The sequence below is a fragment of the Rhea pennata genome, chromosome 31 (assembly GCF_028389875.1).
Source record: "Rhea pennata isolate bPtePen1 chromosome 31, bPtePen1.pri, whole genome shotgun sequence".
Lineage (NCBI taxonomy): Eukaryota > Metazoa > Chordata > Aves > Rheiformes > Rheidae > Rhea > Rhea pennata.
In genome coordinates this window covers 257,654-281,897 of record NC_084693.1, presented here as the reverse complement: position 1 = coordinate 281,897, position 24,244 = coordinate 257,654, and the positions used below count along the sequence as shown (strand labels likewise).

General features: G+C 63.9%; 5 protein-coding genes across 6 annotated transcripts; 2 read left to right on the top strand and 3 right to left on the bottom strand.

The window, feature by feature from the left end:
- The first annotated feature begins 9 nt into the window (after positions 1–9).
- Positions 10–3,152, top strand: SLC50A1 (solute carrier family 50 member 1). 2 transcript variants are annotated; one of them, XM_062597913.1, is made up of 6 exons: positions 10–114; positions 1,661–1,738; positions 1,860–1,983; positions 2,068–2,229; positions 2,313–2,432; positions 2,742–3,152. In XM_062597913.1, exons 1-6 carry the CDS (start codon positions 47–49, stop codon positions 2,841–2,843), a joined length of 654 nt encoding a protein of 217 aa, XP_062453897.1. In that variant the 5' UTR covers positions 10–46; the 3' UTR covers positions 2,844–3,152. The 2 variants fall into 2 exon arrangements, with proteins under 2 accessions (XP_062453897.1, XP_062453898.1); XM_062597914.1 differs by lacking the exon at positions 10–114 and adding an exon at positions 671–915.
- Positions 3,153–5,646: 2,494 nt separating this feature from the next.
- DPM3 (dolichyl-phosphate mannosyltransferase subunit 3, regulatory) lies at positions 5,647–6,416 on the bottom strand. Its single transcript, XM_062597951.1, has 2 exons — positions 6,340–6,416; positions 5,647–5,968 (listed from the first exon to the last, which is right to left on the bottom strand). The coding sequence occupies exon 2, from the start codon at positions 5,960–5,962 to the stop codon at positions 5,684–5,686; it is 279 nt and encodes a 92-aa protein (XP_062453935.1). The 5' UTR covers positions 5,963–5,968; positions 6,340–6,416; the 3' UTR covers positions 5,647–5,683.
- A 1,744-nt stretch (positions 6,417–8,160) lies between these two features.
- Positions 8,161–9,833, bottom strand: KRTCAP2 (keratinocyte associated protein 2). The gene is made up of 5 exons (XM_062597952.1): positions 9,728–9,833; positions 9,196–9,350; positions 9,051–9,114; positions 8,611–8,677; positions 8,161–8,369 (listed from the first exon to the last, which is right to left on the bottom strand). The coding sequence occupies exons 1-5, from the start codon at positions 9,729–9,731 to the stop codon at positions 8,249–8,251; spliced, it is 411 nt and encodes a 136-aa protein (XP_062453936.1). The 5' UTR covers positions 9,732–9,833; the 3' UTR covers positions 8,161–8,248.
- A 642-nt stretch (positions 9,834–10,475) lies between these two features.
- On the top strand, positions 10,476–16,043 carry TRIM46 (tripartite motif containing 46). Its single transcript, XM_062597838.1, has 10 exons — positions 10,476–10,538; positions 11,030–11,285; positions 11,488–11,831; positions 12,027–12,170; positions 12,434–12,529; positions 12,684–12,937; positions 13,094–13,215; positions 14,364–14,663; positions 14,810–15,107; positions 15,302–16,043. Exons 1-10 carry the CDS (start codon positions 10,476–10,478, stop codon positions 15,675–15,677), a joined length of 2,253 nt encoding a protein of 750 aa, XP_062453822.1. The 3' UTR covers positions 15,678–16,043.
- A 3,142-nt stretch (positions 16,044–19,185) lies between these two features.
- MUC1 (mucin 1, cell surface associated) lies at positions 19,186–22,835 on the bottom strand. Its single transcript, XM_062597586.1, has 8 exons — positions 22,793–22,835; positions 22,479–22,658; positions 21,092–21,939; positions 20,809–20,882; positions 20,545–20,687; positions 20,205–20,320; positions 19,983–20,129; positions 19,186–19,365 (listed from the first exon to the last, which is right to left on the bottom strand). The coding sequence occupies exons 1-8, from the start codon at positions 22,833–22,835 to the stop codon at positions 19,186–19,188; spliced, it is 1,731 nt and encodes a 576-aa protein (XP_062453570.1).
- Between the last annotated feature and the right edge of the window lie 1,409 nt (positions 22,836–24,244).

The window sequence follows — 24,244 nt, the reverse complement described above, 5'->3', positions numbered from 1 at the left end:
CCCGGGCAGCGCCGCCGCGCCGCGCTGTCCCGGTCCCGCGGACGGCATGGCCCCGCCGCCGCTGCTCGCCGCCGCCTGCCTCGCCTGCACCCTCGCCATGTTCGGGACCGGCCTGTGAGCCCCCGCGCGGCGCCGCCGGCTCCGGTCCCGGCGGCAGCGGCGGCGGGGGGGGGTGCGACGGGCGACTCCACCCCCACCCGGAGCCGCTTCCGGGAGCGGCGCCGTCGCCGGCGGCGGGGGTGGGGGGTCTGAGGTGCAATGGGAGTGCAATGGGGCAGGCCCAGAGGGTGCACTGGGGAGGCTGAGGGTGCAATGGGGGAGTGCATTAGGGCAAGCCCAGGGGGTGCATTGGGGAGCTAGGGATGCAATAGGGCAAGCCCAGGGGGTGCACTGGGGAGGCTGAGGGTGCAATGGGGCAGGCCCAGGGAGTACATTTGGGGGTTGGGTGTGCAATGGGGAGTGCAAGGCCAGAGGATGCATTGTGGGGCTGGGGGTGCAATGGGGAGTGCATTGGGGCAGGCCGAGGGCAGGGCCATCCTCGGGAGTGTGATGAGGAGGGCACTGGGGAAAGTCCAGAGGGTGCACAAGGGTACTTTCGGGGCATTGGAAGGGTGTTTGGGGGTGAATTGGGCACGCACTGGGGTAGGTATGGGGGGGGTGCATAAGCAGCTGGTGTGGGGCAGGGCGCTACGCGAATTCTATTGGGTCAAGTACAGGAGTATATTGGGCTGCTTTTGGGATAGGGGGTGTTGTCAGAGGGCATTTGGGCAAATTTGGGGGTACGCTGGAGGCCATTTCAGAAGGATGGGAGGAGGAGGAGGTGCTCTGGGGAGTGCATTGAGGCAGGTGTAAGGGGTTCTTCGGTAGGGGGGGCAATGAGGAGTGCATTGGGGCAAGTCCAAGGGTTGCTATAAGGTATTTTGAGTATCTCTGGGGAGGGTGACTTGGGGGGGGGAGGGGATGCAATGGGGCATTTATTGGGGGCATGTTCAGGGGGTGCTATGGGGTACATTAGGGACCATGGGGGTGAGTGGGGTGCAATGGGGTATGTATTGGGGCAAGTTTGGGGGGGGTACACTAGAGTAACTTCAGGGCCTCAGGTGGGGTGTGTGGTCGGGAAGTGCAATTAGCCATGTGTTCAGGCAATAGGGGTATATTTTGGGGAGGGGGTGCAATTAGGTATGTGTTGGGGCATGTTGAGGGGTGTGTTAGGGGAGGTGCAATGGGGTGTGTGGGCATGTTGAGGAGGTGCTGTGGGATACAGGGCCATTGGCAAGTGGCAGTAGGGGTGCACTAGGGGTGCACACTGGGTCAGGGTCAAAGGTTATACTGGGGGGGGCATTTGGGGAGTTTAGGGTTGTGTGCTATGGGGGTCCTTTGGGACCCATGGGAGAGGGCTTGCTATGAGGAATCTATGGGTCAGATTCAGGGGTACATTGGGGTGGGTGGGTGTGTGCAATATTAGGGAGGTGCGTTGAGGCCTGTGGGGGAGGGCTTGCTCTGGAGAGTTCGTGGTTCAGCTTCAGGAGTGCCCTGGGTGCCAGTTTGGTGGGGGGGGGGTCAGTTTTGGGGCTCCATGGGCCAATGGGGAGGCTCTGGGACAGGCCCCCTTCCACACGGTGGTGCCAGATGCCCAGGAGGCCTCGTCGTCATTCCCCAGGTCAGACCTGCGCCAGATGTTTGCGACACAGAGTGTGGAGAACATCCAGTTCTTGCCCTTCCTCACCACCGATGTGAAGTATGTGGGGTTTGGAAGGGGGCACATGCCCCAGCGCGGGGGGGGGGCTTGCATATCTGCATCCAGGTGGGAGACACGGTTGTGCAGCGGTGCCAGCGCCCTGGCGGCATGTGCCCTGCAGCAACCTGAGCTGGCTGGGGTACGGCTGCCTGAAGCAGGACTGGACGCTGATCGCGGTGAACACCGTGGGCGCCGCGCTGCAGACTCTCTACATCCTGGTGTACTTCTACTACAGCCCTGCCAAGGTGCGTGCTGGCCTGTCTGGGTGGCTGGGGCTTGGGGGAGAGGGGGAGTCTCACTGCCTGACCGTGCTCCCGTCTCTGCCGCAGAGGTCGGTGCTGCTGCGGAGCCTGGTGCTGCTGGGAGTGCTGGTCGCTGGCTACTGCTACTTCAACCTCCTCATCCCCGACATGGGCACCCGCCTGGCGCACCTGGGGCTCTTCTGCAGCGTCTTCACCATCACCATGTACCTCTCACCGCTGGCTGACCTGGTGCATAGGGCATTGGGGACGAAGGGGAGGCCCTGCTCGGCCAGCCACGCGCCCGGGCTGCAGCTCTCCCCTGCCTTCCTCAGGCCAAGATCATCCGGAGCAGGTCGACGCGCTGCCTATCCTTCCCGCTGACCGTGACCACCTTCCTGGCCTCCACCAGCTGGACGCTGTACGGCGTGCAGCTCCGTGACCCTTACATCACGGTGTGTGGGGCGTTTGGTGGGGCGGGGGGGTGAGGAAGCACCCCTGCCCCATGCCGGGCTGCATGCTCCCCCCATGGCTTTCAGCCAAGCGGTTGGCTTTGGGCCGGGTCCTGTCCAGCAGCATGCGTGTCACATGGCACAGCCCGTGACTAGGCTCACAGAGATGAGTATTGATTTTAATTAATTAGATGGTATAAGGCCAATAAATCTCCCCCAGCAACGCAGGGCTGATGGAGCGGCAGTGGGGGAGTGCAGCGATGGGAGTGCCACGAGATGGGTAGAGCTGCTCTTCTCCGTGTCCTCCCACAGGTCCCCAATGTGCCGGGGATTGTCACCAGCGTCCTGCGGTTCTGGCTGTTCTGGCGGTATCCACCGGCACAGGAGAAGCCCTACAGATCGCTGCACGCGTGAGGCAAAACCCGCCAGCCCAGGAGGGAGCCGGCAGGAGCCCCCGTGCCTCCGTCCCCGCACCCGCCTCGGCCCCATCCAGGGGACACTGGGTGCTGCCATCGGGCAGCCTGCAGCCTCGGCCCCTCCAGCAACACCCTGGCAGCACAGGAGCAACGTGCACCACCACCCACTCGGGGCACCGGGACCCTGAATGTCACTCCTCATTGCTGGAATCCGCCTTCAGCACAGGGGTCAGGGAGCTGGGGCATCTTGAATCTCTTTTGTATGGATTTAAAGTGCCTTTTAATAAATCGGAGACTCTTCCCAGTACCTGACTGCTGTACCCTCCCTTGCTGGGCTGTGCTGGACGCCAAGGACGGGACGGTCCCTGGCCCTGCACCCACTTTGCCTCAGGGCTGACCACCAGCTCCTCGCTGGAGGCCTCATCAGCAGTGGCACCGATCCAGGCACAAGGCTGAGATGCACGGCGGGGGGGGCTGTGGGGTGCAGGACAGCGGCTCATCCGACTCCAGCACAGGCAACACAAGCTGCAAGGCAGAAAGAAAAGTCACTTCTGCAGCTTGCACTTGCTACCAGCCATCATGTAGGCAAACTTCTAATCAATTAACATCCTAAAAGCCACGACAATTGAACATGCACATCAAATCAAGGCGATAAGCTGGAACGGAATCAAACTCAATTAATGAATTAACAATGATCTGGAATGAAGTTATCAGGCAATTGCATCATCAGCTGGACAGGAGCAAGTTCCGATTGCGAAGTTACACACCAGACACCTGAACTGTGCGAAACGGGAGCCCCCGGGGACGGTGGAGTCCACCCCCCGCCCTCCCCCCCCCCCCCCCGCACGCTGTCCCTGCGCAGCAGCTCAGTCTCACCCATGGCAGCCTCCCTGCCCCCTCCACCGCCAGGTCACTTGGTGCAGGCACGTTCCTCCAGCCCGGATGACGCGGGTGGGATTAAGGAAGTAGTTACCAGGAATTTGGCTGAGCCTGCGCTACCGCTCAGGCACTCACACTTTATTACACCTTGGGATGTGTTCTGGGGAAAATCCATACACAGGCAAGCATCCCCGCTGTGACAAAAACAGAGCCTGAGTGAGAACAGTGTCTGGAGGAAAAGATTAACTCCAGTGCACCCAGCCTCGAGCAGCAGCCGTGCTGCAGCGCGCCCCAGCTGCTGTTGCTGCTGGGCCTCTCTGGCGTGCTACATCTTGCTGTTGTGGCCTGCACAGCCTTAGCTCTCAGGGAAGCTCCTTTGGTGTGTTCCCCTTGACATTCACAGCTGCGATTGCAGGTGTCTCTGCCCCAGGCGCTCGCCCCCTGGGCACACACCCTGGCAGAGGCTCAGCAGACTCATTTCCCAGCAGGGAGGAACCCACCTGCCCTCCTGACTGCCCCCTTATAGGGGATGGCACCACCACCCTGCCCGGCTGGAGATTGCGGCAGCAGTGCTGGAGGACAGCCGTGGCAGAGAGAAGGGCAGCTTCCCCCAGTGACGCACTGGGCAGAAACTTGGCTGCCACCTGGTCGCCCCGGCTGGCAGTGCCACGAGCAGCTGGGAGGAGCAGCCGCAGCACTGCCTGCTCCCGTGCGCGAGGCCAGGACGCTCAGAGCATCCGCTGGGGATGTGAGTGCCTGCAGCAGACACGTGCCCAGGCTGGGAGAGGTTCTCGCCATGCTGCTGCCAGCTGACCTGTGGCAGGGCTGCGGCTCTTGCCCTCTATCCGGGACAGGGCAGGGATCTCCGTCAGTCCATCCCGTTACAACCCCTAACGTGCCTCGCTATGGGCTGTGTGTGCTCCCTGCAGCCGAGGCCATGGCTCGTCGAGGCACCACTTCAACAAGCCAGGGATGGCACAACCCAACAGCCACGCTGGGGCGAGATGGCAGCAGCTGCCCCCCTTGCATTCCTGAGCAGCAATGGCCCCTGCCATTGCTGCTCAGGAAACAGCTAATTAGTTGCTCCTCCTAATTAGCCTGAGTCCTCCCTTATGATACCAACTGCTCCTTTTTTTGCAGAAGGATGTGCAGCCGATAATTAAAAACAAGAAAGTCCTTTGGCTGGTATGCAAAGCACCCAGGGAGGCTGCCAGGCAGGCAGGCCCCGGCATGCGTCACCAGCAGCACAGCTCTTCCCAGCTGGGAGAGCATTGAGGGTCCTGGCGCCAACTAGGGGGAGGCACACTGCAGCACTGGCCCGACAGCAGGCCCCTGCTCCTCTCCTCCCAGTACCACACCAGGGTGAGCCTGCACAGTGCTCCGGAGCCAGCAGCTGCCTCCTGCTTCCCAAAAGGTGTGGGGCTGGGCAGCAACCGCACGTCAATCTTCACCAGGAACCAGGAGCAGCCCTGGGCACAGGCTCAGCTGCTCCAGCAGGCTGGAGGAGACCACAGGCTCTAGGCACTCTGCATTTTAAAGGCTAAGCCACCTGCACCACCCTGACTCTCTCTCTCCTCCTCCCACTGAAGATGGGCCAGCAGGTCAGGATGAATCCTCTGCAGCTGGAACCACATGTGAGGGGCAACAGGGAATGTGCCCACCCTGCAGTTGGGCTCCAAGACTGAACAAGGCCATGCTGAGGCCGAGCAGCTCCCCTGCAGCCTTTGAGGGGGCACAAGCAGGCCTGTGCATGGAGAGCCAGGGAAACCCTCCCTCTGCTTGCAGCCCCCTGTCACCTTCTCACACTGTCCCCCACTGTGCAGGAGCTGCACTGGCTTATGCAGCCCCATCCCAGCATCATTGGCCCCCAACCCAGGGTGGCCTCGCTCCACGCCGCCAGCACGCAGGGACCCCTCGCATGCTCCAGGGCGGTCCCCATTGCCAGCCTTTATTGCACACTCAAAACTGCAGTCCTCGCCGGCGCAGGTCGGCCCGCGCTGCCCCGATGTGCTCCTGCAGTTCGGCAGCCGCCTCCTCGCAGTCATTGAAGGTGGCCAGGCGGTAGCCAATGGTGGCCAGGGAGTAGCAGCCAAAGGCCACGAGCAGATAGATGGGCAGGGGTAGCAGGATCTGGTGGCAGGGCGGCGGGACCCACAGGCCCAGCGGCTTCAGAACTAGCGCGGCCCAGGCAGAGCCCAGCAGGGCCAGGCCCCACAGCCACTGCCCCAGCTTGGTCATGGCGGCCTGCAGAAGGAGAGAAGGGCTGTGAGCCGGGGTAGCACTTGGACCGGACCGAACCGTCCCAGCACCCTATGCCAGCACCAGACCTCCTGGGGGCCCTGTGCAACCGGGCTGGGATCTGGAACTGACCCTCCTCTAGGCCCTGCACAGCCGCGGTGGGACCTGGTACCGACCCTCCTCCGGGCCCTCCCGAACAGATCGCGGTACCGACTCTCCGCCAGGGCCTGCAGAACCGGCCGGGATCCGGTACCGAACCCAGCTCCTGGCAGCGACCCCTGGCGGGATCCCGGCCCCAGCACTCCCCCTGAACCGGTCCCGGTCCCGGTCCCGGTCCCGGTCCCGGTCCCCCCGCGACTCAGGGCCCCCACCCCCACCTGGGTTAGTCCGGCGCAGCCCGCACGCTCTCTCCGTCGCGGAGATGACGTCGGCCGTGCGCGCCGCCCAGCGCGGGGGGCGCTGGGAGCTGTAGTGCACAGCGGCGCTGTGCCACGTAGCACTGCGCCTGCGCCGAGCCGCTTTCCTCCCCCTCCCCCACCCCAAATGCGCGGGGCGCCCCCTGCGGGCGGCGGCGGGGCCCCGCGGCGGCCCCGGGGCCGCAGGAAGCCGCCGCGCTTTGTTGGCGGCGGCCGCGGCGGCAGGAAGCACCTGGCTTCCTCCGCGCCCGGCCGGCGGGCAGGCGTGGGAGCCGGCCTCGGCCGCCAGCCGCTCCCACGGCCCCTGCCCCAGCCCGCTCCGGGAGCCGCCGGTCCCCCCGGCTCCACAATCCTCCCGGTTCCCAGGTCCCCTGGGCTCCAGGATTCCCCCAGCTCCCGGGTCCCCCTGGCTGGAACGGCAGAGACGCCGCCTGTGCGTGGCGGGGGCTGCGTGGCGAGGACCGTGGAGGGCTCTCTCCCGCCGCCAGCACTGACCGAGCTGTGGCCGTTCCCTGCAAGCCACGTTCAGAGCTGGAGCAGAGCAGGATGGCAGCCAGGTGGCCTGGATAGCATGGCCGGGGCCAGGGGCTGCAGGGCTGCGCTCCGCAGCCTGCGCTTCTTCGACACCTCCGTCACCGGATGCAAGCAGCTGCGGAAGAGCCCTGCGGCCGGGCTGGGAGCACTGGCGCACCTCCTCTGCAGGGACCCCCAGCCAGAGGAGGCTCCTGCACAGAGCTCTACCCAGCCAGGCTGATCCCCTCCTGGAGCCAGAGCCTGCTCCTACCTGCCTGGCTCTGATGGGATTTTCCTTGCCTTACAGGTCTAGACAGACCTTGTCAGCACATTTTCATTGCTAGAGCTGGGTGAGAGGGGGGTTGCGGGCTGCCTCCCAGCCCAGACTCTGCTGGCCCAGGGATGCGCCAGGGAAGAGCCCAGCTTCCTGTCCCTCCTGGGTGCTGAATCACAGACTGTCTGGGCTGCTCCAGACAGGCTGGGCTCACGCGTGCCCCTGACCCCCAGCCACACACCCCACTCAGCCTCCCCGACCGTGCACCAACCCATTGCAGGGGCAGAAAGTGTTCACCACATTGGAAAGCACCGTGCAGCAGCTGGCGATGTGGATGGGAGATGGCCCCAGCAGGCCGTGGAAGATGTGTGGACTGCTCACAGTACCAGCATATGTTGTCTCTGGTTGCTGATGAAGTTACAGAGAGAGAGAGTGCTGTCCTGAGGATAAAAATCTCTTTCTCCTGAGCACCCAAGCCAGCAGGAGGCCCTGAATGGTGCCACACACCTAGCCCATGCACCCCTTCACAGTGAGGAGCAGCGAGGTGTGGATTCTCCAGGAATGCAGCTAATTGCAGCCCAGGGCGGTGATCCCTGCTGACCCTTCCCCAGGAGTGTGGCAGAGAGCTGCTGTCCCTGGAGGCAGAGGGCCCTGCAGGGTCAGGCAGAGTCAGCACCAAGAAGCATGTCTGTCATCACCCCCCCACCCCACCACCACCCAAGCAGGCTGGGATTTGCAGAGGTAGAGCAACACCAGCCCATCAGCTCTCACTGGTCTCCCACTGTGCCACCCACCCTGCCTGAGGCCCCAGCAGGGTGAAAAACGCACCCCAGGCTCTACTACAGCCAAGTTTGCACCTGGAAGAGCAGCCAGGACAATTCTGTGGCAGTGTGTGTGAATGCAAAGCACTGTAAGAAAGCCAGGCTGCCAGCTGGAAGAGGGGGCCCCAAGCCGCTGCCAGGGGAACTCAACCTGAAGGAGCTGTAGACAAGAAGTTACAAAGAGACTGCTTTATTGGTTGGCTCAGAGTCTGAGTGCAGGCTAGAGGTGAGGGGGCTACGCCTGGAGAGGGGCCATGGGACATCAATTCCTCTTCCTGCCTTTGCCAACAGCTTTGGTGGGAACAGCTACAGGTGCTGCAGACTGGTAGAGTGTGGAGGAGATCTTGTTGATGTAGTAGAGGCCAATCATGGAGAAGATGAGGCTGGGAGAAAAGGAAAGAACAGACTAGTTGGCAGCACCCCTTGCACTGTTGTGGGGGAAGAATGCGGCAGGGCTGCACTGTCAGCCCCACTTTGCCCAGTGCTGGTCACTGCAGGAGCTCAGGGCAGGCCGCTGGTCTCTGCCCTGCTGGTGCCCCTGCCTCCAACCAGCAGCAGGCACAGCCTGTCAGGGTCTCTAAGCCACTTCCCCACCCCTCCCTGCAGGGCAGGCTCTGGACTTACCAGGTGGTCACACAGACTCGGTGAATGAGGCCAGAGGCAAAGAGAGCCAGTAAGAGGCAGGTGAGGACTGTAGGGGAAAAAATGGAGAGATCAAAGATATAATTGCACAATCCCAACTCATCAGCCTGAGCCTGAGGGTAGCAGGGGTCAGGACCACAGGCAGGCAACAGGAGAGAACTTTACCTACAGCAGGGATAATGCTCAAGGAGGACTATCATGGTGGAGTCTTCCCCCAGATTAGAGTTGAGATTCTTTGTTTCTACAGGGTATTGCTGAGGTAACCATAAAAGTGGACCCACTGTGGCTCCTTCACAAATCCAATTCTCCCTTGATGCCTGCTAATAGGCCATTCACAGCCCTGACTTGGGTCTGTATATCAAACAGCTTCCTGCTGTTCACCATCCTTCCCCATTGCCTCATGATCACAGCCAGACACTTACTCTCAGGGAATATCTTGGCCTGGAATCCTTTACCGAAGACCAAGTTCTCCAGGTTGTTGAAGGCCTGGATACCAGGATTAAGGAATAGACAGGGCAGCCTGGGATCCCCATTCCCCCAGGTCTGCCCCTCATCCCCAAAGGATACAGTGAGGGAGAAGATGAAGAGTGCGGAGCCCAGCAGCCCGCCCTGGATGGTCAGCCACTCAGTGGAGGCCAGCTGCCGGCTGTACATCTGCATCCCGGCGAAGAGCAGGAGCGACAGCAGCGAGGAGAGCGCCAGGGATGTGCCTGTGCCCACGGCTGGGGGCAGAGCAGCAGCTGAGCTGGGCCCCTGTTGCTCCTGGCAGTGCCATGTCTGTCCCCCACCCCGTCTGCCCCCACCAGGCCCCATTACCATGGCACCCCATAGGGTCCCCCATTACCGTGGTGCCACACAGGGTCTCCCGTTACCATGGCGCCCCTAGCAGGCCTCATTCCCATGGTGCCCTGCGGGTCTCCCGTTCCCATGGTGCCCAGTCGTTTCCCTCTCCTCCTCCCCCCGTTCCCATGGAGCCCTGAGGGTCCCCCTGTTCCCATGGCACCCCTGCGAGGCCCCATTCCCATGGCGCCCTGCCGGGTCCCCCGCTGCCCGCAGTGCCCCCCCACGCCCCACGGTGCCCCGTCGGTCCCCCCGTTACCCATGATGCCCCGCGGGTCCCCCCGGCCCGCGTGCCCCTGAGCCCGTCCGTCCGCGCCGCTCTCCGCGCAGGCCCCGCCCCTAGCTCCACCCCCGCCGCAGGGGATCCCGGCCGCGCATGCGCATAGCGCCAGCTGCTTCAGCAAGGACACGGCGGCATTAGCCCGGCGGGGGGCGTGGTGCGCGCATGCGCGAGGCAAGAGCCCCGTCCCCGCGGGCACAGCCGCTTCGGCGAGCTCCGAGGCCGCCTGGCGGCTGGGCGCGGCACTGCAGCGCCGCCGCCGCCCAGCGCGCCCCCCAGCGGGCGGGCGCGGCGCAGCAGCCCGCCCCGAGCGGCACCGGGCATCCCGGGGCCCCGAGCCGCCGCCGCCGCCGCCGCCGCCTCCCGCTCCCGGCCCCGCTCAGCCCATCCCAGCGCCCCGCTGGCCCGCCGCCTCCCCGCGGCACAGGCCGAGTCCCGCTGTCGCCTAGGCTGGCCTGTGCCCTGACCCCCGCCGCGCCCCCCTCCCCGCAGCCGGCCACCGCCCCCGGGGGCTGCCGAGGCCGCCCCGCGGCGCAGGGCGGCGGCAGCGCCCGCCCCGCCGCCCCCTCGCCCCCCCGCGCGGCCGGGCGGCCCCGAGCATGCGCGCCGCCGCCGCCCGCCCTCTCCCGGCTCCGCCGCTGCCTGCGACGCACCGGGGCGTCCGCGGCCGCCGCTGCTGCCGCCGCCGCCGCCGCGGGGACGGGCGCCCGGGCGCGGACCCGGAGTCATGGCCGAGGGCGAAGACCTGCAGACCTTCACCTCCATCATGGACGCGCTCGTCCGCATCAGCGTGAGCGGCGGGCGGGGGGCGCCGGGCCGCGCCGGGCCGGGGGGCGGCCGCACCGGGGCGGCGTCGTCATGGCAACGGGGCGGCCGCGGCCCTTGGGGAGCACCGGGCCGCGCTGGACCAGGGGGGCGGTTGCTCGGGGGCAGCGTCGCCATGGCAACGCGGCGGCCGCGGCCCTTGCGGGGGGGGGGGCCGGGCCGCGCCGGGGCGGCCGCACTGGGGGGAGGGGGCGTCGCCATGGCAACGCGGCGGCCGCGCCTAGCCGGGGGGGCACTGGGCCGCGGCGATGGCGGGTGGAGCCACCGCGGGGGCCGGGCCGGCCTAGGCCCCGGGGCCTCCCATCGCCCCGGCCGCCGGGACCCCCGGGGCTGCCCTGCGGCTGGGCGCACGGGAACTGGGAAGCTGTAAGGCCGTGGGCTGCTGGGCCGGGCCCCTGGTGCCCTGGGCCCGTCCCGCACCCACCGTGGTGACGCTCGGCCTGTCCCACCCTGCAGACCAGCATGAAGAACATGGAGCGGGAGCTGATCTGCCCCGTGTGCAAGGAGATGTACAAGCAGCCGCTGGCACTGCCCTGCCTGCACAACGTGTGCCACGTGTGTGCCAGCGAGGTCCTGGTGCAGCACGGCTACCTCTGCTGCGACGCCGCCTCAGAGCCCTCCTCACCCGCCTCCACGCCCGCCACCCGCAGCCCCCGCCTGCCCCGCCGCGGCGTCCCCAAGCCCGACCGCCTCGACCGGCTCCTCAAGTCAGGTGGGCAGCGGCAGGGGGAGAGGGAACAGCGCGCCCCGGGAGAGCCGAGGGGTCCTGTTCATCCCAGCGGGGACAGGGGAGCGTGATGGCGGGAGGTGGGACTACTGCTGCCCAGCCCTGTGTGGGCACCGTGGCATGAGCTGCGCAGCTGGGGACTGCCAGAGAGCCAAGCAGCATTTGAGCCCTTCCCGGCCTCTTGCAGGCTTTGGCACCTACCCCGGGCGGAAGCGGGGCACCGTGCATCCCCAGACCATCAGCTTCCCCTGCCCGGCCTGCCAGCGGGATGTGGACCTGGGCGAGCGCGGCCTAGGCAGCCTCTTTCGCAACCTGACGCTGGAGCGGATTGTGGAGCGGTACCGCCAGACCATCAATATTAGCGCTGCCATCATGTGCCAGTTCTGCAAGCCCCCACAGCTTGAGGCCACCAAGGGCTGCACTGAATGCAAGTCCAGCTTCTGCAATGAGTGCTTCAAGCTCTACCACCCCTGGGGGACCCAGAAGGCTCAGCATGAGCCCACACCACCCACTCTCACCTTCCGCCCCAAGGTATGGCTTCCCCGTATGGGAACCTGATGGACGTGCTGTCTTGGAGGGCACTGGGAAGGGCTGGAGGACATGCAGGCACCCTGCACCCTCTCCTTCTGGACCTTTCCCTTTTGGGGTTTTCCTGGCACCATTGCAGGCAACCTGAGGAGGAGACAGGGAGGCAAAACCATGCTGAACTCCATTGTGTCCATGCAGGGTCTGATGTGCCCAGAGCACAAGGAGGAGGTGACTCACTATTGCAAAACCTGTCAGCGCCTGGTGTGCCAGCTCTGCCGCGTGCGACGCACTCACACCAGCCACAAGATCACCCCAGTGCTCAGCGCCTACCAGGCACTCAGGGTAAGGGCTGCTGGGGACACAGGGCTGCACGGACAGAGTGAGGGCAGGATCCTCCACTGGGATGCAGGGCACTGCTGGCAGGGCTCAATGGGAAGGAAATCAGGTCTCAGGCTGGGCCCTTCTCCTAGCAGCTTTCAGCACAGATGGGGCAGGGGCTTGGTTTGCTGCAGCATTGATGCTGCTCTGTGCTGGCTAGCTCCAGGTGGATCGGGGGCGTACAGGCCTGGCTGTAACTGGCCTCATTTCCTCCCTATTCCTTGCAGGAGAAGCTGACAAAGAGCATTGCCTACATCTTGAGCAGCCAGGACACAGTGCAAACACAGATTGCTGAGCTGGAGGAGACAGTAAAGCACACAGAGGTAAAGGCACAAGGTGCTCACCTGCCCCAGAGGGTAGTCTTCCCAGGCAGGTGATGGCATTGCTTCGCTGGTCCACTCTCTGTTCCCAAGTGTGTTTCTGGCATGGGGAAGGAGGGCAGCTTATGTTGCAAGCTGACTGTGCTCTGCTTGGCAGGCAAATGGGTCACAGGCCAAGGAGGAAGTATCCCAGCTGATCCAGGGCCTGTGCGCAATGCTGGAGGAGAAGCGGGCGTCCCTGCTGCAGGCTATTGAGGAGTGCCAGCAGGAACGGCTGGCCAGCCTCCATTACCAGATCCAAGAGCACCAGGCTATGCTGGAAAACTCAGGCATGGTGGGCTATGCCCAGGAGGTGCTGAAGGAGACCGACCACCCCTGCTTCGTCCAGGCTGCCAAGCAGCTGCACAACAGGTACCACACAGAGACCTGGCATGGATGTGTGCTTGTGCCTGGACTCAGTGCCCAAGTTAGAGGCGTTTGCACATGAGGCGGAGGCCGTTGAGGGCCTGAGAAGGCTCCTGTTTCCCCCATGTGCCATCCCCTCATCCCTGTTCTCCTGTACTACAGGATCCTCAGGGCCACGGACTCGCTGCAGAGCTTCCGACCTGCGGCCACGGCATCCTTCAGCCACTTCCAGCTGGATGTCAGTAGGGAACTAAAGCTACTCACAGACCTGGCCTTCATCAAAGGTAAACACAGCAGGACTGTGGCACCCAATGGCACCGGCTGTGCCCTGTGCCAAGGTGCAGCCCCTGCGGGCAGAGCAACTCCATGCCCACCTGGTCTGTCTCCTCCTGCGGAGCTTTAACCACTGCAAAGGGCTGTGCTCCAGGCAGGTGCTCAGAGATCTGCCCACTCCCCTCCCCGTCAGGGATGACCCCCACCCCAGCAGGCCCTGAGGTGATCCCTGCCCCATGCTCCTGCCCCTGCCTGGCCCTGCACCAGGGCTGCCAGGCAAGGGGACAAGAAAGGCAGGGCCGCGATGCCAGGTCATGGCAGCCGCACCACAGGAGGGTGAGTACTGAGTGGAGGCGGCCCCAGGCCCTTCGACCACGTGCAGGGCAGGCGCTCTTCCCCCAGGGCAGGTGCCACATGGGCCCTGCCAGGACCGGCTGGCAACACTTTTCAGACCTGCTTCTACCTCTCTTTGTTTATAGGCTGAGGCCGCTGCTGAGTCGTCACTGAAGTAACCGAGGCAAGTCACTCCCCTGCCCCAGAGCCACCCCTGCTCTCTCTGTCCCATCCCTCCATCCCTTCATCCCCATTCCTGCCCCATCCTGCCATCCCTGCTCTGCTGTCATCCTCTTCCATCCCTGTCCTGCCCACTGGTGGTGGCAGGTGGTGGCTCTACTCCCAACCTCCATCCCTGATCTGCCCCCATCCTTCCATCTGCTGCTGCTCCTCCTCCTGTCCCTGTCCCCTCCTCACCCCATTTCTGTCCTCCCATCCGCTCATCTCGCAGCCTCTCTCTCCCACCCTGCCTCCCTATCCAGTTGCACTCACATCTTCACACTACTCTGCCATCCCCATCTTCTTACCCTCCTCCTCTCCTGCTGTCTCCATCCTCTTTCTTTCTTTCTCTCTCTCTCTCTCTTTTTCTGTCCCTCCCCTCGACTTGCACTCAGCCTGTCTGGTCCCTGGAGCCTCACAGCAGCTAGCTCCTCTGTCTCCCTGACTCTCTCTCTCCTCTGGTGCCTACACACAGTCTCTGCAGTCAGATCCCCCTAGACTCCTGCTGGTTGTGCGTCCGTCCGGAATGCCCCCTCCCTGCGTCTGGCCACCTCCCCGCCTGCCAGGGAGGGCGCTGCCTGATGCCTGCCCGTGCCTCTCCCTACAGCGCCCGAGGCCCCTGTCATCGACACACAGCGCACCTACGCCTACGACCAGATCTTCCTGTGCTGGCGGCTGCCGCAGCACTCACCGCCTGCTTGGCACTACACGGTGGAGTACCGCAAGACAGACACCAAGGCCAAGGGGCTCAAGCTGTGGCAGCGGCGGGAGGAGGTGCGTGGCACCAGCACACTTGTGGAGTACCTGGACACCGACAGCGTCTATGTGCTCAGAGTGAAGGGCTACAACAAGGCAGGGTTTGGGGAGTACAGTGAAGACATTTACCTGCACACACCACCTGCCCCAGGTGAGGGGATCCCCAGCACATACCAGGCAGGGAAGTTCAGAGCAGTGTGTCTTTCCTCCTACCAGCTGCTCATGTTGTTCACTGCCCCGCAGTTCATCCCCAGCAGCATTCCCTTCTCACCTGCCCTGCTCTCTTCCTCTCTGCAGTCCTGAACTTCTTCCTTGACAACCGCTGGGGCTTTAACCGGGACCGGCTGGCCATCAGCAAGGACCAGCGTGCCGTGCGCAGTGTCCCTGGTATCCCCATGCTCTTTGCTGCCGAGCGCCTCATGACCAGTTGCCACCTTTCCATCGACCTGGTCATTGGTGACGTGGCCATCACACAGGGCAAGAACTACTGGGCCTGCTGCGTGGATCCCAGTTCCTACTTGGTCAAGGTGGGCGTAGGGCTGGAGAGCAAACTGCAGGAGTGGTTCCAGGTGCCACAGGATGTCGTAAGCCCCAGGTGAGCATGGCTTTGGTGCAGGCGCTGGTCCTGGATCACGGGGATCATGGGGGCCCTGCAGTGTGGAGGGGGGAACCCTCCTTGTGGATGTGTTCAGCCAGTTCCTGGCTTCCCACAGGGCCCTTTAGTGTATGGGGACCCCACTGCATCCATCATGTGCCTGCACCAGGACTAAACCTGTCCTCCCACCACAGGTATGACCCTGACAGTGGCCACGACAGTGGAGCAGAAGACACAACGGTGGACGCACCCCCACCCTACGCTTTCCTGACTATCGGCATGGGCAAGATCTTGCTCTCACATGGGTCAGCGCTCACCTCTCGTGACCCCAACGGCTGCACAGTGCCCTTGCCCCCACGCATCGGCATCTGCCTGGACTACGAGCAGGGCAAGGTGAGCTTCTACGACGCCGTGTCCTTCCGTGGGCTCTGGGAATGTGGCGTGGACTGCTCCGGGCCCGTGTGTCCTGCCTTCTGCTTCATTGGAGGGGGTGCCCTGCATCTCCAGGAGCTGGTGGCCAACAAGCAGGAGCGTAAAGTGACCATCGGGGGCTTTGCCAAGCTGGACTGAGCTATGCCTGTGCTCCCCGCAGAGTCTGCTGTGACCCCTTCCTATCTGCCAAGTGAGCTCCAGGGCCTGAAGGGGTAACGGGGGGCACAGCTGAGCCAGGAGCAAAGCACGGTAGGGGCAGACCCAGCCCTGCTGATGGCTTAGAGCTGGCCAAGTGTTTGTTTTGTGGGACAGGGTGGGAGGCTGCTTTACCGTCCCCTCCTCCGCCCATCCATTGCCCCTTCTCCCAGCTCTGCTTGAGGCTGCTCACACCTGGGACTACGGGCAGGACTGAGGGAGGACACGGTACAGGTCCTGGCAGAGAGTCAGTCCATGGCTCAGCCCTAGAGATGGATCAGGGAGTGGGGCATGAGTGGGTCATGGGTCTTGGGCTGTGCTGGGTGGGGGGAATGTGCTGGTTGGGGTGACAGTGGGGGGGAGGTAGCTGGGCACTGTCTGGCGTGGGGGAGACAGCTGAGGAGGGGAGGGGGGAGGCTGGGCTGTAAGGAGGGTTGAAGACTTTTTAAAATGGCTAATTTTCAATGCGGCTCATGGATTTATCTGGCCACCAGGTCCCTCCTGCAGCTCCCTGGGCCTGGAGGAGGGACCACGGTGCTCTCAGGCTCTCCTTGGGGGCTGCAGGGTGCTGCTCTCTGCTGTGCCCTCCGCTCCTCTGCTGGAGAGCAGCTCTTCCAGCACGGGAGGGGTCTCATGCATGGCCTGGTTGCACAGGAACAGCCCCTGTCCTTGCGCCTGCCAGCCCAGCTCTGCCTGCACGAGCACCCTCCCCATTGCTGCCCGCACCCTCAGCCTTGCGCTCTGCACGTGCTCCCGCTGCAGGCCCGGAGGGTGGTGGGTGCTGGTGTGGCATCTAGCCCCGTGGGACATGCTCAGCACAGCCCTGCCCTGTTATACTGCCCCATTTGGTGCCAAATTGCTGGTGCACAGTGCTCACAGCGGGGGTGGGCTGGGCCTGCAGGGATCTCTGCGGGGCAGGGAGATGTGTCTGCTCCCCGGGGCTACCGTCCACCGCAAGGGCCCTTGGGGTGGCACTTCGGCCCTGGGAGCCATCTGAGCTGCTATAGTTTCTCATGGGTTCTGTACTGTATAACTGCTGTATTTTCATGGTTTCCTACAATAAACTGCAATGCCAGAGTTCTCCACAGCCACCTCTGGGGCAGGAGAGAGGAGCTGCAGCTCTACCGAGGCAGAGTGCAGGGCAGAGCCGTCCTTGCTCTGGGGCCAGCGGGACAGCCATGCTTCGGGCTGGGGTCAGCAGAGGCCAATCCTGCCCAGGGAATGGCCCAGGGCAAAGCTGGCAGCCTGGGCCGGCGCCCTCCTTGGCCCTGTGCAGCACTGATGTGTCTGCTACCTGCCCAGGCCATGCCTGTCCACGTGTCTGGCACTGCCTCATGCTCCCTGCACCATTCCAGGCCAGGGAGACATTGGGGTGCTCCTGCCTTAGACTGGCAGCATGGGAGGATCGTCACCCTCAGGGCTGCAGAGAAAAGCCCTGTAGTATTATTGGGGTATATTTTGGGGGCAGGAGGTCCCAACAAGTGCTGGTCCAGCTCAGGGGTTCCTGGGATCCCAGGGCTGCAGGCAGCTTCGTGCTGCCTCGTGTAAAGGGCCCTGGACCCACAGCCCACCAAAACGCAGGCCAGAAGGTGCACAGAGCGGCGTGGCATGCAGCAGAGCCACGTGCAGGGCAGGGCTGGCCTTTCAGGCTGGCTCCTGCCCCAGAACCAACACCAGCCCCGTCTGTTTGGACAGGAGGGGCAGGTGGGGGCTGTGGGGACAGCGCCCGCGAGACGGCACAGGCCTGCCAAGGTGCTGGGCCCGGGCAGGGCATCAGGCAAACAGCAGTTTCTTTGTAGGACCCAGCCCAGGTGCTCGTTTCGATTCCTCACTGCCCTGCCCAGTGCCGGCATCAGGGGGACACCCTGTTCCAGCACCTCCAGCCCCTCGCACATGCACCAGCACCCTGATGCCCCCAGCACAGCAGTATCCCGTGCTCGGGCAGGTGCAGGAGCCCCCGCAGCAGTTGTAGCAACCCCCACCCCAGCCCCACAGTGTCGAGGTGCTCACCATGGCCCAGTCCCACCTTGGTTCCTGTTCTGGCACAGCTGCTGGCCCCATGCCTGATGTTACAAATGATTTCTTTATATAAGTTTCGTTTCCTTGTTTTTCTGGCTTTTCAGTAGATGCCAAAATCCTCCCAGCCCCCAGCACAGGTGTCCTGGCCCAGCCCAACACAAGAGAGGGCAGTGTGGGTTCCCCTTTCCTTGCAGGACATGGTGTTGCAGAAATGTCCCCTCCCCAGCCCAGCTCCACTCCGGTCCTAGGCCGGGCCAGCCATGGCCCCCACGCTCAGAGGCAAGTTCAGCCTGTGCCATGTGCTGCAGATGCAGGGCATCTGCCACAGCCCAGCCCCTTCCCAGCATCTTGGGGCCATTTGTGGCCCAGGATGTCCAGGTCTTCCTGGGATCCCAACCCTGGACCAGGTGGGGACACTGCAGGGACAGTCACAGCCCCACTGAGATGTGACTGCAGCCTGCAGGCATGCACAGTGGCAATGCGGATACATTCTTTTATGGCTCTGTCCCCATGATTTTATGGGCCTATCATCACCTTGATTTGCCACTTGTGCAACTGCAGGACAGATTGCCTTCAGTGAGAAATATGTTTGCTCATAAAACCTATGAAACTGAGTGCTGGACAGACTGGCCAAGATGCTGACTAACAGTGACTGTACCCGGCGGGGGTGAGGGGCAGGAGACACCGCTCGCATCCATGCTACTACAAGTGAAATTCATGACAATGAGTGAGAAATCACATGCCAGCCTGACACCACATTGCGCCCTCGTTGTGCGTGACCAGACTCATGCGGGGAGCAACAGGTCCACGGCATGCAGCGTGGCTCCGGGCACGTGCGCCGCTCCAGGGAGGATGAGGCTGGTGGCAGCGCCCCGCAGGCAGCAGCTTTTCGGCCTCCTGGAGCATGGCCAGCGCTGGTCCCCCGGTGCTGGCCTTCATGTGAGCTCGGCTGCTCCCAGCCTCTGCGTTGCACTGTCCCCCAGCCTGCTCCACATGGGCTGGTTCACACCGCTGCACCTCGTCCCGGCTGGGACACCGGGGATGGGCTAAGATGGCCACGCAGAGACCAGAGCCTGACTGCGCTGATCATTTTATTGTGAAACATGATAAATATATCACTGCCACAACCCCCATGGCCACGCTCCCCTGGGGAGCCCGGTGCTTACAACCCATATATATATATATATATATATATATATTTATATATATATATTTATATATATATTTTATATGTATTTATATATGTATATAAAACACCACCAAAGAAAACAACCATAGGATCCCCAAGAAGGTGGACACATAAGCCTGCAGTCCACACCAGTGGCACAGGGCAGGGGAATGGCTATGCGTGGCCTCGGGCAAGCAGGGCGGCAGGCTTGGAGCTGGGCTGGCCGGGGCCCCCCGCCCCAGTGGTTTTGTTCATCCTGTTCTGTCACGCGCTCGGATCCAGCTGCTCCAGAACCATCCGGCTCCTGCTGCCAGCGGCGGAGGGCTGCACGGTGCTGGGGGACATGCCCAGGGCCGGCGCCGCTCCTGCCCAGTCCTCAGAGGTTGTCAGAGCCGGCAGCCGGATTGGTGTAGGTGAAGGTGCCGGCCCCTCCGCCATTGCTGCCTGCGACCTGGGGGGAGGCGGAGGGGCCCCCTCAGAGCCAGGGATGAGCCCCATTCTCAGGGAGCCCCGCGCAGCAGAAGCAGCCCCTGTGCTGGCGCCCCGGCCCCCAGCGCAGCCAGAGCCGCCCAGGACGTGTTGCTTTCCTCTAGGGCGATAAGCCGGCCCAACAAGAGCAAAGGTAAATATTTACCTGAGGCCCCTGGTATTTGAACAGCATGAGCTGCTTCCAGGGAGCGGAACAGCTGGATGCGGCCCCCGCCCTGCAGCGCTGGAGCCGGCAGCAGCGTGGGGAGCAGCCCTGCAGTCCCCACCGTGGCCAGAGCAGGCCCACAGCTGCCCGTGGCGGCGGCGGGGGTCTGGAAGCAGCCCCAGTGCCAGTCCAGCTCTGGCCTTGTGCCCGTGATGCAGCTCCATCCGGGCGTGAAAGTTCAGCTCACCTCATGGCCGCAGCTTGGGGGCCAGCACTCGCAGCTCGTTAGCCATTAACGGAGAAGGGATGGCAGGGCCGAGGGACTCACCAGCGCCCGCAGGCACCCAGAAACACCTGGTACCACCCTGCCTGCCATGGCATTCCTGTGCCCAGACCCTGGCGCGGGAGCAGTCCTGCAGCCCCTCACCTGGCTGTAGGGGTTGTGCTTGCTGGTGGGTGACGCATAGCGCCCGTGGCTCTGGTAGGTGGGGTACTCAGCCATGGGGTGGTAGGAGTCCTTTGCGCTGAACAGGTCCAGCTTCCCACGGCTCTTCCGGCGGCAGGAGCAGGCGGTCTGCAGGGAGGGAAGGCCCAGTGAGCAGGAAGGGGCCAGGGGCTGACTGCCCAGGGACAGGGATGGGGCACTCACCAGCAGAAAGAACATGAGGATGCTCAGCAGCACGAGGATGGAGACCAGGACCAGTAGAGCAATGGCCCAGCCTGGCACCGCAGGCGCTGGCACCGGAGAGGTTGTGTCTGGAGCACCTGAAATGAAGCCACGTCTGCACCGTGGGGAGAGCAGCCCCGAGAGGACTCTGCTGCAGCCCAGCTGATCTCACTAGCACTGGGAAATGACCTCAGCTCTGCTGGCTGCAGGCTCCAGGCTGGGTCCCACAAGAGTCACCAGAAACACCCAAAGCACTGCAGGGCTCCCTCACCCATGGCAGTGCCATGCTCCCACCCTCCGTGCTCCCGCGTCTCCCACTCACTTTGGATGTTGTCCAGCTGCAGATCCATGATGAAGCCATTTGAGTCCAAGCTGTTCTTCAGTTGCTTCTCGACAGTATTGCTGGTGGTGGAGCCATTGCCACGCTCAAACACGAGGTTGGACTGTACCATCACGGAGCCTTGGCTGCCCCAGAGAGGAGGGTGAGGGCCCTAGTTACCACCTTCCTCTCTCCCCTCCCACTGCTAGGTCTGGACTGGGCGGACGAGGCCACCTGGCTCCATGGCCCAAGCCTCCAGCCCTGTACCTGAACCGGAGCTCACTGCATCCCTTGTAGGCCTGCTGGTTGTTGCACTGGACACAGCCAAAGACGCTTTCAAACTGGGAGAGAGCAGGAGGTCAGGGCCACACCAGCAGCTCGCTGCCCACCCCAAGCCTCCTGTCCGTCTCCCCGTCTCCCGCTGCCCTGCCGCAAGGCTGCTCTGTGCTGCAGAGCGGTTCCCGGTGCAGGCACTCGGGGCGCTTCCCTCCCGGCACCACGCACATGGTCTCTACAGGCCCAGTGCAGGGCAGCTGGTGGCAGGACTCACCACGGCCAGGACGCTCTGGCTCAGGCTCACATATTCTTTTGATGTGGGGTCAAGCAGGCTCTCGCTGAAATTCTTATTGAGGATGTGGAAGGAGAGCGGGATGCTAAGGAGCAGCTGGACCACTACGGGTGTCAGGACTGCAGCTTTGCTGGGGTTGGGGGTGCCGCTGCCCACCAGCACGGCCGTCGTGGCCTTCCCAGGGGCCGGGCTGCCCTGAGTAGTGACAGAGACTTTGCCTGTTGGGGACACATCAGCACCGTTGTCTGCAGTGGCGTTGGAGCCGGAGGTGGGGACAACAGAGCTGCCGTTGGTACTGGATGATGGGGGGACCTTGCTGCTGCTTGCCATGGTGGTGCTTGAGGTGGGCCTCACAGTGTTTCCCATCCCCATGGTGTTGGTGCTTGGCGATGAGACCACATCACTGCCATTCCTCGTGGTATTGGAGTGGGGGATCATAATGCTGACAGAGACAGGCACCACAGTGCTGTTCGCTGTGGTGTTGCTGGCAGAGCTGTTTGTGGACTGCATGGTTGTGGTGTTGCTTGTTGGAGAGTCAGGAGAGGGGGTCAGGGACAGGTATGATCTTGTTGTGAACAAGATTGTTGTCGTGCGGAAGGGGACAGTGGTTTGGGTCACATTGACTCCTGTGGTGTTGGAGGTTGTGGTATCTGGAGTGGTGGTCACAGAGGTGGTGGCCGTGTCTGTGGTGGCTGTCGTCGTGTCTGTGGTGGTGGTGGTGGTCGTGTTGGTGGTTGTGGTCATAGTGGTGGTCATGGTCTCTGTGGTTGTGTCCATGTCCATTGTAGTTGTTTCCGTTTCAGACATTGTGGTTCCCATGGCCCACGTATCTAAGGGAGAAGACAACCAGGTATCAGGAACTGGGGCTGCAGCACCAGTTTGGGAAGTAACAGGGCAAAGCACCAAGCTGCAGCAGGGAGCAGAGGCTGCAGGCAGGGCACAGGACCTCCTGGTCTAAGGGTAGCAATTTTATGCAATGAGGTTCCTTTACTGGACAGTCCCCTGGGCAACAAGGCCCAGGGAAGCACCATGACCTCCAGGATACAAGCATCTACAGATCTGTCTGCCCTTTAGATCTACAGGACCCCCAGAAATATCCTACAATGGGGACGGGTGCTGGGGCAGAGGGTCCCAACAGTGCCTCGTGCCCTCAGCTCAGTGCAGGTCCCCGGTTTGCCAGGAAAGCTGCTGGCCAGGAGCAGATCCATGCGGAGGAGCCTCGGCGGCCAGGGCTGGCCCCCATGGCCAGCCTGAGTGATGGGCATGGGCTGCAGGCACTCATCCTCACCCAGCCCCACAGAGCTGCACCCCCACTGCTGCTGCCCTCCTGCTGCCTAGGAATGCCCGCTGCCGTGCATGGCCCCGCTACCCGGATAACTCGAACGAAGAACGTCCTTGGGCGAGGACACCCACTCCAAGCCGTCAGGCCGGGGCGCTCCCCGGGGCCGTGCCACCAGGCTCACGGGCCCATGCAGGGCGGGCACTCCGGGAGCCGGGACGCAGCTGCACTGCGCCAGGCTCAGCCCGTGCAGTCCAGCCCCAGCCAGTCCTGGGGACTGGAGCAGAGAGCTGAGCCAGGCACCCAGAGCCCAGCCGTGCTGGGGCTGCAGGGACAGGGCTGAGCCTTGGCTCAGCTCCGAAAGTGGGACCCCCCCCCTCGTTGCCGTGCACCCCCATGCTCACCTGGGCCAAGCGCCAGCAGCAGCAGCAGGGTGGTGAGGTGCATGGTGCCAGGGGCTCAGCGGCGCTCCGCGGTCAGGGCAGCAGCAACTGGCAGCTCGGCGGCAGCGGGAGCTTTATAGAGCACCTGGGGCAGGTGTGGAGGCCCCACCCCGGCAGCGCCCGGGGCAGCGCGTGGCGGGGGGGCGGCACAGGGTGCGCCCCATGGCGGGGCGCCGTGCGCCCCATGACATCCCAAGGTCAGGCGTCCCCGTGTGGGGCGCGGCAGGGGCTGGTGTCCCCATCCCCATGGGGAGGCAGAGGTGTGGGGTCCCGCAGCCCCGGCCAGCGGGGGGGGCTGGGGGGCTGTGTCGGCAGGCGCAGCCCAGGATTAATCATTACCGGGCTGCCGCTGCCTCGCCCTGCGCTCAAATAAACTCCAGCGGTTCCCCCCCCCCAGCTGCTTACGCAGGTGAGGCCTGGGGCCCCACGAAGCACCGCTCCCTCCCCGCAATCACAGCGCTCCTCTGTGGCCTGAGACCAACCCCCCCCAACATCCCCGCAGGGCCTCATGTGTCCCCTTGCTCCTGCAGGGCAACTCCCCCCTCCCTCCCCGCCCTAGGGCACCAAGCACCAGCCCTCCCAGGCCCCCGGGCGGCCCCCGCGCCCTGTGCCAAGCCGGATGCAGCGGCTCCACCCTATCTGCTCCTGGTGCCCCCAGCCCCAGCCTGGCCCCCGCCCGAGGAGCAGAGCCGAGACTGCCATGCAGCAAGGGTTGCTGAGACCCAGGCATGGCGAGCGGGTGCTGGAGAGCAGGGCAGTGAGGCGCAGGTGGCACGAAGGGCTGCGAGCAGACACTGCGCAGCGCTGGGACCAGTGGCATCCTCTGGCCGCTCAGGCCCCACCCTCGCCCCTGCAAAGCGCCCAGCACCCACAGTCCCATCCCCAGCCAAAGGCGGTAGCAGAAGGTCAGGGAAAACGTGTTTACACCTCCACACGCTCCCCCAGTCCCGCAGGAAGGAGAAAACAGTTCCCAGCACAGAGGCACGAAGCCCCTGGCGCCCAAGAGGCCGTGCTGCAGGGCCCCCTCCAGCCAGGGCACCCGCTGTTTGCTCCTGGTACCAAACCCGGCCTTGGCCCCATGTGACACGTGGGTGCAGCCACCCCGCTGCAGCGCCCCCTCCGCGGGGCTCGCAGGGTCCGTGGCGCCTGGCAGCGGGAGGCCAGGGCGGAGGTGCTGCGTGGGACTCTGCTGCGGAGGGGGCCAGGAACAGCGCCCCGAGCTGCCGCCTGCCCCATCCCTGCCGCCACCGTCTCCAGACAGCGCCCACGCAGTGACGGCACGAGCGGGCCCGCACCGAGCCGCCGAGAGGGGAGGCCGCGTGGGGCACCCCACGTCCCACCCGCGCCCGGCAGCGCTGCAGCTGCGGCGCCGCCTGGCGGCCACGGCCGCGCGCAGCGCCCGCCCCGCCCCGC

Coding starts and splice junctions, on each gene's coding strand:
- SLC50A1 (XM_062597913.1), top strand. CDS start 47: ATGGCCCCGCCGCCGCTGCTCGCCGCCGCCTGCCTCGCCTGCACCCTC. Junction 1,739..1,859: donor TTCCTCACCACCGATGTGAA/GTATGTGGGGTT, acceptor TGTGCCCTGCAG/CAACCTGAGCTGGCTGGGGT. Junction 2,230..2,312: donor TCTCACCGCTGGCTGACCTG/GTGCATAGGGCA, acceptor TGCCTTCCTCAG/GCCAAGATCATCCGGAGCAG.
- DPM3 (XM_062597951.1), bottom strand. CDS start 5,962: ATGACCAAGCTGGGGCAGTGGCTGTGGGGCCTGGCCCTGCTGGGCTCT.
- KRTCAP2 (XM_062597952.1), bottom strand. Junction 8,678..9,050: donor GGCCAAGATATTCCCTGAGA/GTAAGTGTCTGG, acceptor TTTCCCCTACAG/TCCTCACCTGCCTCTTACTG. Junction 8,370..8,610: donor CGAGTCTGTGTGACCACCTG/GTAAGTCCAGAG, acceptor CTTTTCTCCCAG/CCTCATCTTCTCCATGATTG.
- TRIM46 (XM_062597838.1), top strand. CDS start 10,476: ATGGCCGAGGGCGAAGACCTGCAGACCTTCACCTCCATCATGGACGCG. Junction 11,832..12,026: donor CTCTCACCTTCCGCCCCAAG/GTATGGCTTCCC, acceptor GTGTCCATGCAG/GGTCTGATGTGCCCAGAGCA. Junction 15,108..15,301: donor CAGGATGTCGTAAGCCCCAG/GTGAGCATGGCT, acceptor CTCCCACCACAG/GTATGACCCTGACAGTGGCC.
- MUC1 (XM_062597586.1), bottom strand. CDS start 22,835: ATGCACCTCACCACCCTGCTGCTGCTGCTGGCGCTTGGCCCAG. Junction 22,659..22,792: donor GCTGCTGGCGCTTGGCCCAG/GTGAGCATGGGG, acceptor TCCAGTCCCCAG/GACTGGCTGGGGCTGGACTG. Junction 21,940..22,478: donor TCTTCGTTCGAGTTATCCGG/GTAGCGGGGCCA, acceptor CTTCTCCCTTAG/ATACGTGGGCCATGGGAACC.